Source organism: Homalodisca vitripennis, chromosome 8, assembly GCF_021130785.1.
Source record: "Homalodisca vitripennis isolate AUS2020 chromosome 8, UT_GWSS_2.1, whole genome shotgun sequence".
NCBI classification, from domain to species: Eukaryota; Metazoa; Arthropoda; class Insecta; order Hemiptera; family Cicadellidae; genus Homalodisca; species Homalodisca vitripennis.
In genome coordinates, this window is record NC_060214.1 from 4189581 (window position 1) to 4206977 (window position 17397).

Below are 17397 nucleotides of genomic sequence, written 5' to 3' on the forward strand. Positions count from 1 at the left end.
GTTATATCATTTCTCAAAAGAGTTCTTGTAAAGAAATAAATAAAACATCAAACAGAAAGTAAATAAGGAGTATTTGTTCCAACATGTACCTTATTCTTTCAATGAGTGGAAAAAAAATAAAATAAAACAATAATTTTTATCATATAGGAATAGCTTAATATCAATGTAGTTTGAATTTGTGTGTAAATTTGTGCATATGTGTATATTTATAAAATTTAAATATTTAAATATAAATAGTTTTTATGTCCTTTGACCATTACATGTAAAAATTCAATATTTAAACTTGTTATTGTTAATATGTTAGTTGTAGTTTTCTGATGGTACTCTTTGTACAAATTATACTTTCATTCACTAAGCTTTAGTACTTAGGATGACATAGAATAAGTACAGAAGATAGTAGAAGGAAAACTTGAGATGCAGTCTGCAGAAGAAGCATAATAAGAATATTACATTAAAGTATTTATTTAAAACCTAGATATTATGAACATTATTGTATGAAAAAAAACTTGGATTTATGTTTTTCTTTAGTTGAATATTCAATATTTTTACATTGTTTTACAAATTCATTGTTTCCATGGTTTGCCACATTTGAGTTTATTTTGCTAAATTGTGTGTGTTTAAAAAGTATCCCATGCAAACTCGTGTATCTCCCCCCAACTCCCAACTCAAAATTTGCCAAAATTTCAAAAGTTTTCTAATTCAAAACAAATTGAAAAGTTTATATTGGTACATCAAAACGCCCAATGTGCAACCAATAAAATAGAGGAGCTAATGCTCATGTGTGACGAACTCAAACCTGATGTATTTGTTGTCTCGGAACACGGTTTCAGAACTGAAACAATAAATCTTTTCAAAATTCAAAATTATGAATTGGCATCAAATTTTTGTCGAACGCACTTTAAAGGGGCGGTGTGGCAATTTTCGTGAAAGCACCATTGAAGTTTGAAAATTTCAAAATTAATCACATTACCGATCTAAACTTTGAGGCCAGTGGTGTTAAGATCATATCTAACACTCTTGGAAAAATATCAATCGTAGGGTAGTATAGATCACCCAATGGATGTGCCGAATCTTTTTTTACAAACCTTGAAAATCTTATAAATTGTCTTTTCTTAAACTCATCGAAATTTACTATAATTGGCAATCTAAATATCAACGTTTTGGATCCCACCGACCCCCTGATCCAGCGGCTGCGGGATGTTTTAAGCTCATTTAATCTAAATTGGTCCGTGAACTCCCCAACACGAGTGACTGCTATGACGAGTACTGCCATCGACAACGTCATTACAAATATTCCTAACGTCACGGTCTCTGTTTTGAATACGGCTGTCTCCAATCACTTTGCGCAGGAGGTTGTGATACATGGATGTAAAATAGAAACTCAAAAATCATCTTTTAAAATTAAAAGAGCTTTCAATTTCCAAAACATTTCCAATTTGAACAATTTATTAAAAAACGAAACCTGGAGCTTTTTGATCAGCTTTGAGAATGTCAATGATATGTATCAAGCTTTCAATGACCGTTTCATTTATTATTTAGACGTTTCATGTCCTTTTAAAAAAACCAAAAACAATTTCAAACCCAAAAATAATTCCTGGTTAACTAAAGGGATTCTCATTTCCAGAGATAAACTCAAATTTCTTCACTCAATATTTGTCCAAACACAAAACGAAAATTTTAAAACATTTTACAGATCATATCGAAGGATCTATAGAAAAGTCATTCAAGCTGCTAAAGCTCATGACGTCAATAGAGCCCTGAGAAATTGTGAAAACTTTTCTAAAACTGCATGGAAAATAATCAATGAATCGGCACAAAAATCAAACTTGGACCCAAACCTTGAGTCTATATCAATCAAAATTAATGAACACGTAATTGATGATCAGTTTCAGGTTGCCAACGAATTTAATAATTATTTTTCTTCTGTGGCCTCAACTGATTCGTCAATTTCAGAATCTCGATATCATGAAATTGGTGTTAGGGAACCGGTTGCATCCATGGCTCTGGCCCCTGTGTGTGTGGAGGAGTTAGCCCGTGTCGTACAGGGGTTGAATTCAAAGAAATCGTGTGACGCTAACGGGATGTCAGTTTGGTTACTCAAATGTTGCTTTAGGTACATTTTGAGGCCACTCACAAAATTGATAAATTTTTCATTTGAATCTGCAACTTTTCCATGTCTACTGAAAACAGCTAAAGTTATACCGATTTTTAAAAAAGACGATCCTTGCAAAACCAGCAATTATCGTCCAATTTCAATTCTTCCAGTTTTCAGCAAAATTTTTGAAAAGGTTTTCTGTGAAAGACTTGAAAGCTTTCTAGAAAGCAATGAAATTCTAAATCCTGAACAATTTGGCTTCAGGAAAAAAAGATCAACAATTGACGCTGTAAGCAGTCTTTTGAACAATGTTGTTGATGGCTTGGAAAGGCGAGAACAAGTGCTCAGCATATTTCTTGATCTATCCAAAGCATTTGACTGTGTGCATCATGAAACACTGTTGCACCAGTTACAAAAATGTGGCGTTCGGGGTCTGCCAAATGCGTGGCTTGCTTCTTATCTTAAGAATCGAGATCAACGCGTGCAGATTTCGAATGTCATCTCTAGAAAAATTAAAATAGCCCACGGTGTCCCTCAGGGTTCTATTCTTGGGCCTATTCTTTTTTTAGTTTACGTCTGTAGACTTAACTCAGTGATCCAGCATGGTGATCTGATTCAGTATGCCAACGACACGACTCTTTGCTTCAAAGGAAAAACTACACAAGATTTGGAAATCACATCATTTGTGGAACTGGCTTCATGCATTCAGTATTTTACTGACAGGAATTTGAAAACGAACCAATCAAAATCAAATGTTATCAATTTCTGCCTAAGACCAAGGGAATTTGCAAGGCAACCTGCTGTATTTGTGGACGATGTCCTTTTAGAGGAAACTGGATCCACGAAATTCCTGGGGATGTACATTGATCAAGGTCTGAACTGGGATGACCACGTTAACAATATATGTGCTAGAATTACTTCTGGCATATTTGCCTTGCGAAGCCTAGCTAAATACTGTTCCCCTGAAGTCTTAATGACGGCATATTTCGGTCTCATATATCCGCACTTTGCGTATGGCTTGAGACTGTGTGGGGGCTGTGCCAAACACAAGATGGAACGCGTTTTCAGGCTTCAAAAAAAGGCAATTAGAATTATTGCAAAGTTGAATTACAGAGTCGTGTAGGGACTCTTCTAGGGAGCTAGGTTTGCTGACATTGCCCTGTCTCTATATGTTTCATGTGATCCTGTACTGTCAATCGAAGTGCACTTTAGTCCGGGGCAGGGACTTTCATCAGTATGAAACTAGAGCCAGACACAACTTTAGAGTCCATAGTCATAGACTGGCGGTATCTCAGCATTTACCGCATCAGGTTGGCGTCGGCTTAATCAACAAGCTCCCTGAAAGTGTAAAAAATGCAACTAATCAAAACCAATTCAAAACTCGTCTCAAATGCCTGTTGGTGTCAAAAGCATATTATTCGCTAGAGGAGTTTATGATGAGTCGCTGGGATATCTAAAAATATCTTAAATTACCAAAATTTAAAATCTGGATCCAAAGATAGTGTGAATTAGTGTGAATGAGTGAAATGTAAGTCTGACTGTGTAGAGTATTTGCTGTTTGAATATATGACGACTGCTATACAATGTTATATATTGTCTAAAAGCAATAAAGAAATTATTTGCTTGATCTTTTGATTCTGCATTAAATTTGAAAAGTTATACTTTAAAAATTTTATAAGAATGTTGGAGTGTTGGAGGTCTCAATGTACTCCAAAAAACCTAATTGGTGTTCTTTATAAAAAAAAACAAAAACAGTGGTAATATATAAATGAATGCGCAGAAGAACTTTTATATGAATGCTTTCATATAAGGTACCATCTGAAAACTGCATCTAATGACTAACAAATAAATGTAATAAAATACAACTAGTCTAAAACATATTTCATACATTAACTTAAATGAAGAATATAGCAAAATTGCGCTGCCATGTAGAGAAATGTTGGTAACTTCAATTTGATTGCTATTTAAATACAATATTACAAAGTGATATTTTAAAAATAAATTTGAGATAAAATCATACAGGAGTCGGAAAAGCGATGTTACCTAATAATGATAATTTAAAATGTGAAGTGAAGCAAACAGACTACTACTACTTTTACTATGTGTTATTAAATAATAATAAGAACCTTTTTCTTCATTGACAGCATGTCCTTCGAACTTATTAATTAAGGTTCAGAGAGAAGTGAACCTTATCTACCAATGGAGCTTGAATGGTTTACTGATGGCTCTAAAACAGAAAGTGACACAGGGGCTGGAGTTGTAGTAGTCCCTAGGGTCCTTACCCCACAGTTTTTCAGGCAGACAAGTAATAAGAACAAGACTATCAGTATTTTATCAGGTCAATGTTACTATTTGTTGGGTTCCTCTTCATGAGGCTGACCCCTTGCGTAACCTGTGTTTAAAATGACAGGGCCTCGATCATTCTGTGGAATTCCAAGGTGAAAATCCTCTAGGGTTCACTGAATATGTGAGAAGATGGAGTCTAAGGATGAGCAGGTTGGTTTTACAGTCACCTTCCCTCAGGTAGCATTTGATCTTCTCTCCTTAAGTTGATTGCTCTCTGTTCAAGTTATTGGGTCTGATTCAAGGACGTAGCCAGCGAGGGAGTCCAAGGGGTCCGGATTCCTCCCAGTTTTTTCAATCACTTTTTTAGTAAACGTTTATTATTACTAAAATAATTCAGTATTATTGACATGCACTGGTGAAAGATCGTTCTCAACATTGAAACGGGTCAAGAACTTTTTAAGGAACCAAATGGTAATTAACGGTTGACTGCAATTTTCGTACTTTCTGTCCATTACGGGAAAATATAAATCGTGTCGACCCCCCAAAATTTGTTCATGGCTACATTCTTGCCCTCGGTTTCACCTGTGCATACATGCGATATCATCCCACACTAGGTTACTTATGAGATTTGTACGGAAATGTACTATTTATTGTTTCTAACACATGAATTTATCAACATGCAATGAATAAAATGAAGGAAAATAAGTATTTAATGTCATTGTAGAAAATAACTTTCTTTTAATATAACATAAAATGAATATATACATATATACGTATCACAGCAATGTTAATTTTAACCTATCAAAGCTACTGTACCAAATCAATGGCAGCCTAACCAATACTCTGCAGCTTGTTGAGGATAGAACGGTTCAGTTTTCAGCCAAGTGTTGTTGAAAGCCCAGTACAAATTGTTTTTGAAGAAATATGTAGTACCTGAAACAATCAATAAACAAGTTTAAGTATATTTTAATGTAATAATTAGATACATTACCTTTATTGAGTAAGCCAAACAACAAATTTATTATCGTTTTCCTTGACTTCTAACTAAGAATCAGAATATAAGTTATATTAAGTCAATTCTACAAATCTGCAATTTTGTATCGAAAAGGTCCTTAGTTTTAGAGACAAATTCAGCATTGGAAGTTTAGATGAAAAACAGGCTCAGGCCTCCCTAGACACAACATTTTTGGGAAGGGGATGTTTCCCGAGCAATACAAAGAGAAAGAGAGGAATGTTCTTAAATTGAATACAACAAATTCTGTGTGCCTTTTCACAGAAAGTTTAAGAAGTAATTAATCTTGTAAAAACTATCTGATAATATTTTACGTCCTGTTTTTGAGTCATAAAGCATTAAAATGTCAAAACCTCCTTGGTTATGTTTAAGGAACAAGTAGTTATAGGTATTCTTGAAAAACGTCCTGACATTACTGCAAGACAGCCACAACAAATAAAACATACCATCATTAATAATTTAGTCAGACAATTAAACAAGATTCACAAGACATGCAAATATCTCTGAGAGCAGCGAACACTCTGTTAACACAATAAGTGGTGGCTGGTGTCACAATGTGCATAGAGAACATAGATTTTATTTTTAATTAGGCTTCCATATAATAATTATAACACCCTAATTAAACAATAGTTCTACCCACTTGTCAAGGATCTAAACATGTAACATACTGCTCACATCAGCCATAATCTACATTGCAAAATCCACTTCAATCACTTTGTTACTTGAGAATTATTTTCTTATCTTTTGTTTATAACGTTTCCTCAAGAAAGAATAAAATAAAATAATCTTCTTTTCAGTGACAAAAAAGAGTAAAACCTTTCTAAAAAATATTTAATATTCAAACAGTTATAAATCAAATGAAAACCTTTTTAAAAACTAAAAATGCAATTCTTTAAAATTCCAATCTGAAAGTGAGACAAAACAAAATTCTTGTAACAATGAATAATACTTTTAGTTAAAACATCATTTATTTTCAATTAACTCAAGAATTGTCTACAACACGTGTTCTGCAATGGATCTGCTCAAGTTTGAGTCTTGAATATTCCAACGTTTAAGTATTAATTTGTTTTTTTTTTTTTTAAATATAGACAATAGTAAATTCTTTACTAACAATATCTTTGAGATATGTTACACAGTCATGAAAAAATGAAGAAAAAGGATTGGGAAGTGATAGAGAAATTTATGAATTGGATGGGATCATATTTCAGTTTAAAGTTGATCATTCTATGTGAATAACTCGTTCAGCGTGTAGAAAGCCCTCTCTTCCAGCTAGCATCGAAGATTCCTCTTCATGGCAGCGGTGTTGTCCTTTTACAGCCTGTCTGGCAGCTTATTGAACAGCTTCACTGCAGCATATGATGGTTTCTTCTCAATTAGTGCTGTTCTGTGGACTGGTAGGGTGTAGTCCCCTGCTCTTCTGGTGTTATGGTTACGGTGGTGTCTTTGTTTTGGAGGGTCATTGGTAATGCATTATAGGATAGTTTCCAGGATATAAATTGATGTCACAGTCAGGATCCTTCAGGTTTTGAAAATATCTCTGCAGCTTTCTCTTGACCCTAATCTTGCCATTACTCTTATTACATTTTTGTGCATAAGCAGGACTCAGCGTAGGTTGCCATCTGAAGAAACACCCCAAACGGTGATTTCATAGTGAAGATAGCTTTCGAATAATGCATGATAAGCTGTCCTTGTGGCTTCATGGGTGCTGGTCACTTTAACTCTTTTTTATGCTAACAATGCGGAGCTAAGCTTTAGGCAGAGGCTGTCTGTCAGTTTTCAAGTTTTCATCCACAATAATCGATATGTGTTTAACTCTATCTGTTGCATGAAGACAAGGCATTTCACTCACAGATCTTTTTTTGCTACCCAGTGACATTTGTTTTGTTTTTTGCTCATAAAGGATAAGGTCATTTTTATGGTGTATTCTTGTGCTAGTTTCAGAGCTATATACAGGTGTTTATTTCTAGTTGTTCAATATTACTATTAGATATTAGTAGAACACTGTCATCAGCATACAAAACCATTTAAAAATAATCTTGCAAATGTTCTGGAAAGTCATTAACGAACAAAATAAATAAAAGTGGTCCGAGTACTGAGCCTTGTGGAACGCCTCTGCTTACTGGCAGAGGCTCAGACTGAACTGGTCTTGTAACTCCGTTTCCTTTAGTTCCACAATTTGTCTTTGATCCTTGTAGCTAGTAAACCACCTGAGTGCAAGATTGTCGAATGCCTAAATTCTGGAGTTTAGCCAGTATAATATCCTAAGCTTTGCTAAAGTCAAAGGTATAAACTAGTAATAGTATTGCCAATTTCAATGTGGTCTATTATGTATTCAATTAGGTGTATTATTGCTGTTGTTGTTGATTTTTCTGAAATAAATCCATGCTGTTTGTCAGTAAGAAGATTCTTTTGTATGTAATTCAAAAGTCTAGTATGTATTTTTCAATGAGTTTGGAAACTGAGGGTAATAAAGAGATCAGTTTATACAAGAAAGTAGCCAGTAAAAATTTTGGGGGGAACCAGACAACTGATATTTTCAGGTAGGGGACAGAGAGTAAGGCTGCATTTTGGATAGTCGGTTCAGAGTTTTTATTTGTTATATCATTTAACTTAAATGTTTCTTCAGCTACATTTTAGAAGTATGTATTAAAACAGTCATTGATGTCTGTTAGGAGTTCCATTTCATGCCAGATTTCTGAATTAGTTGCTTCAGGTTTAGTCTTCACTATTAATAATTTTCCAGATGGCTTTCGATTTATTATCAGCTTGTTAATATGAGCAGCATTGGCTTCTTGCCTAGATTGTTTCAGATTTTCTTTTTTCTGAGGTAGCCTCTTTGTCATCTGCATTTCCAGCCATAAGATATTTATCTCCTGCTTTAAGGAAATTATATTTTAATTTGGTTTCCATATAATAATCATAACTCCCTAATTAAACATATACAAACATTATGTCTAATAATATTGAAGTTTAATACTTAATTAAATATTCAAGTATATATATCATAAAACACTTTCCTTCTCTGAAAATTCAAACTTCTAAAATAAAGTATCCCGATAAAATTATTTTACATGTTAAGTTCCTGTATTACTTAATACTTCACTTGATTTTTAATATTTCTTTAATCTATTTAAAAATTGTCCAACTACTCTCAAGTTTTGTTCAAATCCACAAAATACTTAATATATTGGTATAAAGAGTATAAAACACTACAAATGAGTGCACTGAAGCTGAATCCCGATGCTGGGTTTTTATACTAAGCCCCTCCGACAGTCCTATTACGTCATTTCACATGAGTCTGATTGGTTCCCAGTTAAGCAATCTCAACTCAGATAATATTTTTAAGACTCTTAAGCTTTTGTATGGATTGTAGGTGGTAGGTGGTTGGATGAAATACACCAACCTGACAGTGTGTACTCTCAGCAAAACCACACACTCACTATACAGATCACCAGAAAATGGTGCTTAGACAAAAAAAAAAAAAAAAAAAAAACATAATTTGATCCCTTGCCAATCTCGAGACTCTGAGAAAGGTGCAGATAAGAGTATAACAATCTGGGCATACTAAAATCAGCGACGTAACTAGGTTATTCAGCACCCGGGGCAAACACCTATTTTGGCGCCCCTCCCCCCCACCAATTGAACTGAAACTAATTCCTTATAACTCCTCTTAAAAAGTGTGGTGTGTCCATCGGTACCGGGTACGCTACATTAATACTATCTTGAATCTTGATCTTAAAATACTCAACCTCAAGTTCAAAGTATATAGGCCTAAATATATTTGGTAAATAATAGAATACGTATTTTCAAAACAAATAGTTTAATTTCAAAACAACAACACCATTTATACTAAAACACTTATGATAGTAAATTATGTAAAATATTGATTTAAACATTTAATTGTTCTTAGAATTTAACTTTTTCGGGCTTTTCTTGCAGCAAATGTACTGACAATCTCACTGAAGCATAGTTTTGAGGCTACCTGGTGCTCAATGGAAATAATCCCTAGGTTTGTCAGCCTCTGTTGCCCTGTCAAATTCCGTAAATAATTTTTTATTATTTTAAGTTTACTAAAACTTCTTTCATTCGAAGCCACTGAAACCGGAATTGTCAAGAAGATCCGTAAGGCAGTCCATTATGTTTGGATATACATCCTCCATTTTGTTCACACACAAAAATTTCAGAAGATCAATCGAATTGGCTGTTTGGATATTTGGTACTAAATCCAAACCATGGTATTTGAAACTTTCCACTTCAGTTGCCAATTCGTCTTTGTCCCAAGTCTTCTTTATATTTGGAGGCTAATTCAATTGCTTTAGCCTTTAGGTCATCCCCACTCATTGTTCCAAAGCTAGCTCCGTTGAGAAAACCAAACAAATGATTTATGTTTTGAATAGAGTTGAATCTTTCTCTGAGTTCACAAAGAATGCGATCGACGATTTCTAATAGCTGCTGTTGAAATTTCTTCTCTTCTGAGAATTCAGGTGCTTCATCTTCGGCATTCTCATCCAAACATGCGCTTTTTTCTTCTCTTTTCGAACTACTTTGAAATGAGGATCAAGGCCAAGATTTGTTGCCATTTCTTTGGCTTCTTTCATTGCAGCGTTTGAATAGTTTGCCCTTTCCGAGTCTAGTTCAGAGATCAATCGACTGATGTGTTTGGCCGATCTATGTATGGTGATATTCTCCACTTGTAGGAGCTTGTTCACAATGTCAATGCGGGTCAATTGCTTGTACCAAAAAACAGGAGAGAACTATAAACTCAAACTGCTTGACATTTTTTCAAAAGATTAGCTGCTTCAGTTTTTGTTTCATCTGAGGTAGTTAGGCTGGTTCTGAGGTCATTTAAAGCATTTATAATTTTACCTAGAATGCTTGTATATAAAACTTGTACAGCTTCCCTCTTAGTCGACCATCTGGTGTTACTTTGTAGTTTTAGAGATAGAGGGACATGTTTTAATAAAACCTCCCATCTATTGGTCGAGGAAGCAAAAAAAATTGTACAAGCAGTTAAGAGTTCCAAAGTATGACTGTACCTCCCCTGACATACTAGCAGCATTTGCACCTACTAAATTTAAGGAATGAGCCGCGCAAGGCACAAAATAAGCCAGGTTGTTTTCGGCAAGAATCCTAGATTGGACGCCTTTGTATTTGCCAGCCATATTCGAACCATTGTCATAGCACTGCCCCGGCAGTTCTTCAAAATCTAAGCCATCTTTTTTTATTTTCTCTGAAATTTCTTGCGAAAGACCCAATCCAGTTTTTTCACCAACTTTTACAAAATCAATAAAACTCTCCACTACCTCCGGACCCTGTTCGGTGATTTTCACATAACGAAGGACTTGAGACATTTGCTCCAAATGACTTACGTCGGGAGTACAGTCAAACATAATTGAAAAGTATTTTGAAGCCTTGATGTCACAAAATATGTTTTTCCTCTGACTTTTCCTGCAATAATGTCTAAAAAATTCATTCTGGATGAGCGGCGAAAAGTAACTGACTTGGCCTTTTTTATGGCGAAGAATGTGCTCTTTCAGAGGTGCATGGTAATGAGATACTAGTTCAATAGTGTTCAAAAACCTACCGCATCTAGGGTCACTGAAATCCAGGTTTTCATTGGAGCCTCGTAATGGGCTGCCATCTTTTGCTAGGTGTAAGATTACATCAATGATAGCATACAAAACACCCTTCCAGTGTGCCTCTTCAAGTGCAATCATGTCTTTGTAGTTCTTTGTCAATGCCAGAACGTTTACTTAAACTAGATTCTAAATTTTTCCAAGCACAAAAGCACTGTTTGTGATTTAAGGAGTTCTCATGCTCAGGAATCCGTTCACTCAATTTCTTCCACTGAGTGAACCCTTCATCTTTGGCTAAAGCAGAAATCTTATGTGGATGTTGATGTTCAGTGTGCGAAAAAAAGTTTGCATGGGATACAATACAAGGAATTGTTTTGATTTGCTATAGACTAGCCATGTTCGATGTACTTTTAAGCCATTAGGCATAATTTTTGTAAACCACTCTTTAGTCAACTGTCTCCCATCTCTTAAAGTATTGTTAAGATCAGGTTTTCTCTTTTCCCTTCATTCAATAATCTCGATACGAGAAAACATCTGTCTGCATCCGAAATGGTATTAGGCCACTTCCCCGGATCTTTTAGATCAATAGATTTAGTAGACTCACCATGGGTTGGATCAGTTGTCAAACTCGTAGACGTACCATTATTATACTTTTGCTCCGGTTGAAACATCTCGATCTCTTCACCCTCGACGTCATCCTGGGTGACCGTTGGTACAACTGGAAGTTCTCCAGCTGAAGATTTTCCGTACCAAGATTAGCATTAGTTGAAAACACGTCTTGGACTGCATCAGCTGTTGACCCTCCATCTTCAAAAGTCGTACTTGTACTACAGCTGATTTCATCTGAAAAAATAAAAAATTCGAGTTACCTTCATTCGATAAAATAATATTATTGGTATATTTGTCAATTTGTTGGTAGAACTTAGCTGTTTAAATTGTGCCGTATTTATCTAAAAGCATAGTTTAACGCTAAATTAAACAATACTGCCGACAAAGCATCTCCTACTATACTATTTTTTTTAAATAAATTATGACGTTCTTAGTTCTTGGTTAAAGCGAAAATGTCGTCTTCAAGTGTGACGATGACTAGATTTGCTGCTTGTTAGCGTTTCTAAGAAATAGCTTAAGAAGAAGAAAGCTTAAACCCTGTGTTCAATTATATATTTTTTAAACACAGATTCATATCAATAGTACGCTGCTACAGTTACAGAAAAGTTAACCCTAGAACTGTTAATCGACATAATTATGTCGGTTAATGCCGCTTTTGTGGTGTTAACCATCAAAATTTTTGTCGATCCAAACATTCCCTCGTATAATTACTTTTTTATAATATACTCCGGTAACGTATATATATAATTCATGCACCATTGGATTCGGGAAGAAAAATGCTAAGGAACAGATGAGTTTTATTCCTCTTTGTATTATGGTTATGACGTAGCAAGCTTGTTATTTGAACGTAAAAGAAAACGCGACGCCGTTTTGTTGTGACCGCCATATTGCCGCTGCCGTTCTGTATCACTTTCGTGCCGAGCTGTGGATATTTCTAAGTTTTAATAGTTTTACGCGTGTTTTAGTGTCGTATTTAATGTGTAGTGTGTTGTTTGATGTCGTAGTAGTGTAAACATATATATTTTAGAATAAATCAATTTCTATTTATTGAAATATGTTTGAGAAATTACCGGCTTTGTGTAGGCTAATGGCAAAAATGACTTGGCTAAAATTCATTTCACATAGTTTGTTATTGTTTTTCACTTACTAAACGTTATTTATAGCACTCTTTTAGCTTTGAAGTAACTATTTATTTTTGGTAAATAGATAGTTTTCACAATAAAATATATATTTCCTGTAATTTCTTTGGTTATATATATAATAACTGTTTGGGTTTATTCAATATTTTTTCAATATCTTTAGTTATATTTATAGTTTTCTAACTACATAATATTTCCTATTACTTATAAAACCATAAATTTATAAATTTTGATATGATACAAGCTTTAGAAACTATTTTATATTTTGCTGAATGAAAATTTTTTCGCAAAGTTTTTGAATAATGGCAAAATTTAACTTTTTTTACTTTTCAAAAAATAATTTATGGTAATTATTTCATTACTACTGTATATTCTATTTTATTCTAAGTAATAAAATATGCAAAATAACATGTATTTATAGATAAATGTATTAGCAAAACTTGTTTTTAACCAAAGTCTTACGTGTACACCCGATTTTCAGAATTTATACGCATCGCTGCTTTTTGTTCTATAGCTTTATGATGCTTTCATAAATGTGTATAATGTTTATGTTTTTCTGAAACTAGATAAAATTTGACACAGAATGGCTATCTCACTTATAAATATTTCTCACTATAACTTCATTTGCTAGGTATGGTCCCCCCCAAATTTAAGAAATATTTTTCGTAAATTTTATATTTGATTAAAAAAAGTGTTTATTAGAAAAATTTTTGATGGTTAATTTTACAATATAGTGCAATTCTACGTTTAATTCTGAACACAAAAATATATACTCTTATTTATATTGCTTTTATTTTATATTTTTAATAATTTTTTTTAAAAACACCTTGCGCGAAGCTCCAAAACAGCCCGACACTACAGGATGAAATGACCGCCAGTTTCTAGGGTTAATTATGATATATTTTTAAGGTTTCAATAAGTTAATCATTAATCTGTATTAGTTAATAAATACAAAGTAACAAAGTACTGTATATCTATCTTACCTACCTTTACTGTTTGTTTCATTTAGCCATGATGATAGAAGAGACGAGGATTGATGTGCTTCTTTTTTTCTCTCTTTAGCTCTTTGCGATTTTCCGCACCAGACAGTTTTTTCGACATGACTAATATTCACAAACACGAAATAATATTGCTAGTAAACTCAAAGAAACAGCTCCGCAACCACTTTACGTGAACCGAACCACTGATGATGTATATAATGAAGTAGAAGTATGAAACTATTGTCAACAATAGTAGTGCACAACTGCACAACATACGCAGTTAGTCTGTTAGTCAATGGTCAGGCCCAGCGAGCATCGATGTGTTGTGTTTTGTGGCAATGTGGCATGTGTGGTGCGGTGAGAGGGATGGGGGAGCTGCGGGTGGGAGCCGGGAGGGGAAGGAAGTGTCTGACGCCGCGCCGTCCTAGTGAGTCATTCCACAGATAACACAGTGTGCCCATACTCGTTCTGTACAAGTTCATGCAGACCGTAAACATGATTCGTAAATAGTCAGATAGCATTCATCATTTCACTTTGCATTTTCTTAGACTTAAATCAAATAAAAATAATAAATATAATGATTTTCTTTTGCAACACACCCTCGCATTAAAAAATATTTTCAACAATTTTTATTAGAAAAAATCTGTGGCCGTGTTGGCGCGCCCCCCAACAACTTGCGCCCGGGCACATGCCCCGCGTGCCCCCCCCTAGTTACGTCGCTGACTAAAATAACCGTCCCAGCACTTTGCATATACGAATCAGTTCTACATGTCAACATGCCTCTAGATGTATTATACTCTGCAAACACTAACAAAAAAGGAACTGAAGAAATACCTTTAAGATTTCAATGTCAAGAAAACTATTCTACATTCTGAAGGAATTCCATAGCCAACACCAGCTGTCCCGAGCACTTTATATATACAAAGCAGTTTTACATAGCGACATGCCTCTAGAAATATTATACTCTGCAAACACTAATAGAACTGGTACTGAAGAAATTGCTTCAAGATTTCCATTTCAAGAAACCAATCTACCGTCTGGAGAAGTTCCACAGCCAACATCTAATCATCCCAGCACTGGATGTATATAAAGCAGTTCTACATTTCGACATGCCTCCAGAAATGTTATACTCTGCAAACACTAACAGGAAAGGTACTGAAGAAATATCTTCAAGATTTCCATTTCAAGAAACCAATCTACCGTCTGGAGAAGTTCCACAGCCAACACCAGCTGTCCCAGCACTTTATATATACAAAGCAGTTTTACATAGTGACATGCCTCCAGAAATGTTATACTCTGCAAACACTAACAGGAAAGGTACTGAAGAAATCGCTTCAAGATTTCCATTTCAAGAAACCAATCTACCGTCTGGAGAAGTTCCACAGCCAACACCAGCTGTCCCAGCACTTTATATATACAAAGCAGTTTTACATAGTGACATGCCTCCAGAAATGTTATACTCTGCAAACACTAACAGGAAAGGTACTGAAGAAATCGCTTCAAGATTTCCATTTCAAGAAACCAATCTACCGTCTGGAGAAGTTCCACAGCCAACACCAGCTGTCCCAGCACTTTATATATACAAAGCAGTTTTACATAGTGACATGCCTCCAAAAATGTTATACTCCGCAAACACTAACAGGAAAGGTACTGAAGAAATATCTTCAAGATTTCCATTTTAAGACACCATTCTACAGTCTGGAGGAGTTCCACAGTCAACACCTAACTGTATTTTCTATTACATTATATGCATGACTGTGCAAGTTCATGTAATAAAGAAATGTAGATTTTATTATTATTTAAGAATCAATTTAAAAATTCACTACAATTCAGGAACAATACCTAAAAGATTTAACAGAACTCAAAGACACTATTTTGGTAAATTTTTCCTGCAGAATCTAATTATACTGTATAAGTGCATTAATTTTTATTGGTTTTAAAAACTTTTTGAAACCACGAATGGTGATAAAGAGTACTTTACATCAGAGCTACAATTTCTATTTGTACAGTATAATACCAGCTTTCCTATTTTATGATCGATCAATTTTGTATACATTTCCTGTATAATAACAAACATGGTGGTATAGTAAGCTCTGACATTCTCAGTACTGAGCAGGATAAATATCACAATTCGGTTGTCATTATATGCAAACTATTACCCTATTGTCGGATTGTCCTCGGCATCCGATATGAAATCCAATATACATGCCTTAGAAAAAATTGAAAAATACTTTATCGGAAATCTACACAAATGGTAATCACAGTATTGATTCACCATAGCAACCTCTCACTTGTGGCCGGTTTATAAATTCCAATAGAACCTACACTGGGTAGCCTACAGCAGAACTGAACTTAAAATCTGGACAACCTAATGGATGTGCTGGAGCGGCTCATTACTAACCAAAAATTTTGATATATTGGAATGAAAAGGGTGGATCGTAATGTCAAGTTCACTGCAAAGAACGACTATTGGAGTCGGTAGGGGTCCCTTAATGTTAAAGGGTTTATCAAGCCTAAACATGAGGGAGTATTCTCTCCTGCCTCCTAGCTGGGACACAGCCAGCCTCCTAACCTTCTGCCAAGGTCACAAGACTGATATAGGTTTCCTCATCTTCATGTCCTAAATTAACAAACCTCTCTTTTACAAATATCCAAATGTACCTATCTATTTACATAATATAATAATATAATATAATGGTTCATGTTAATATAATTTAAACTGTAGTAGGTATTTTAGTCAGCATTTAAATTTTGTTTTGAATTTAATATTCTCATTTCTTGACGAATTTTATAACCCTTTTAACACATAAGTAAATATGTGTTTTTAAGTACATAATTAACACTACCATATTAGTGCAAGGGTTATATTCCTTTCTAATATACTCATTAGGCCACTTTGTAACTAATTTATTTCTTACCATCAGACCAAGTCATTGCAGAATCCAAATTGGGAGGAACTCCTCTAAAGAGTTCAATTCGTCTTGGGTAACCAGAATCAACCATGCGAGAAGTCTCGTTATACCTCCAGAACCGATCTCCACTGAAAAATATCAAAATATCAAGTACAGCCAGCAAGTTTCTAATTCTGTTTTCTATATTTAAGCAGCAGTTTGCTACTGAGGAATATCCTCTTTCTACAAATGGCAGAATTGCTAGTGAAAGTGCCAAACTATTTATTATTCTTTCAGGTTACTTCTGTCAAAAAGCTGTAGCAGTTTCTTCCTTATAAAGGACAGTGTTTATTTCATCATATTTTGAAATGTCTTTAGAACAAGTAATTAATGTCAGATTGAACATTTTTCGCTGGACATATTAATCTGAGATGATTGTAAGAAAAATTTTTTGTTCTAGAAACCATAATCTGAGATCGTTTGGAAAGAAACATTTTGCTCTAGAAACAATAATCTTAGATCGTTTGGAGAGATATTTTGCTCTAGGAACCAAATCTGAGATCATTTGAAAAGAAATATTTTGCTCTAGAAACAATAAGTTTAGATCGTTTGGAGAGACATTTTGCTCTAGGAACCATAATCTTAGATTGTTTGGAGAGAAACATTTACTCTTGAAACAATAATCCTAGATCATTTGGAGAGAAAAATTTTGCTTAGAAACAAAAAACTGAAAAGAAGTGGTGATAAAAAAAACAGTAGGTACTCACCCCCCACCCCCCCCCCCCCCCACCCCCCCCCCCCCCCACCCC

General features: G+C 34.6%; 1 protein-coding gene across 1 annotated transcript; it reads right to left on the reverse strand.

Moving 5' to 3' along the window:
• Positions 1–5102: 5102 nt before the first annotated feature.
• LOC124367219 (matrix metalloproteinase-17-like) lies at positions 5103–16742 on the reverse strand. The gene is made up of 2 exons (XM_046823880.1): positions 16616–16742; positions 5103–5314 (listed from the first exon to the last, which is right to left on the reverse strand). The coding sequence occupies exons 1-2, from the start codon at positions 16698–16700 to the stop codon at positions 5202–5204; spliced, it is 198 nt and encodes a 65-aa protein (XP_046679836.1). The 5' UTR covers positions 16701–16742; the 3' UTR covers positions 5103–5201.
• Between the last annotated feature and the right edge of the window lie 655 nt (positions 16743–17397).

Coding starts and splice junctions, on each gene's coding strand:
- LOC124367219 (XM_046823880.1), bottom strand. CDS start 16,700: ATGGTTGATTCTGGTTACCCAAGACGAATTGAACTCTTTAGAGGAGTT. Junction 5,315..16,615: donor TGCAATGACTTGGTCTGATG/GTAAGAAATAAA, acceptor TGATTGTTTCAG/GTACTACATATTTCTTCAAA.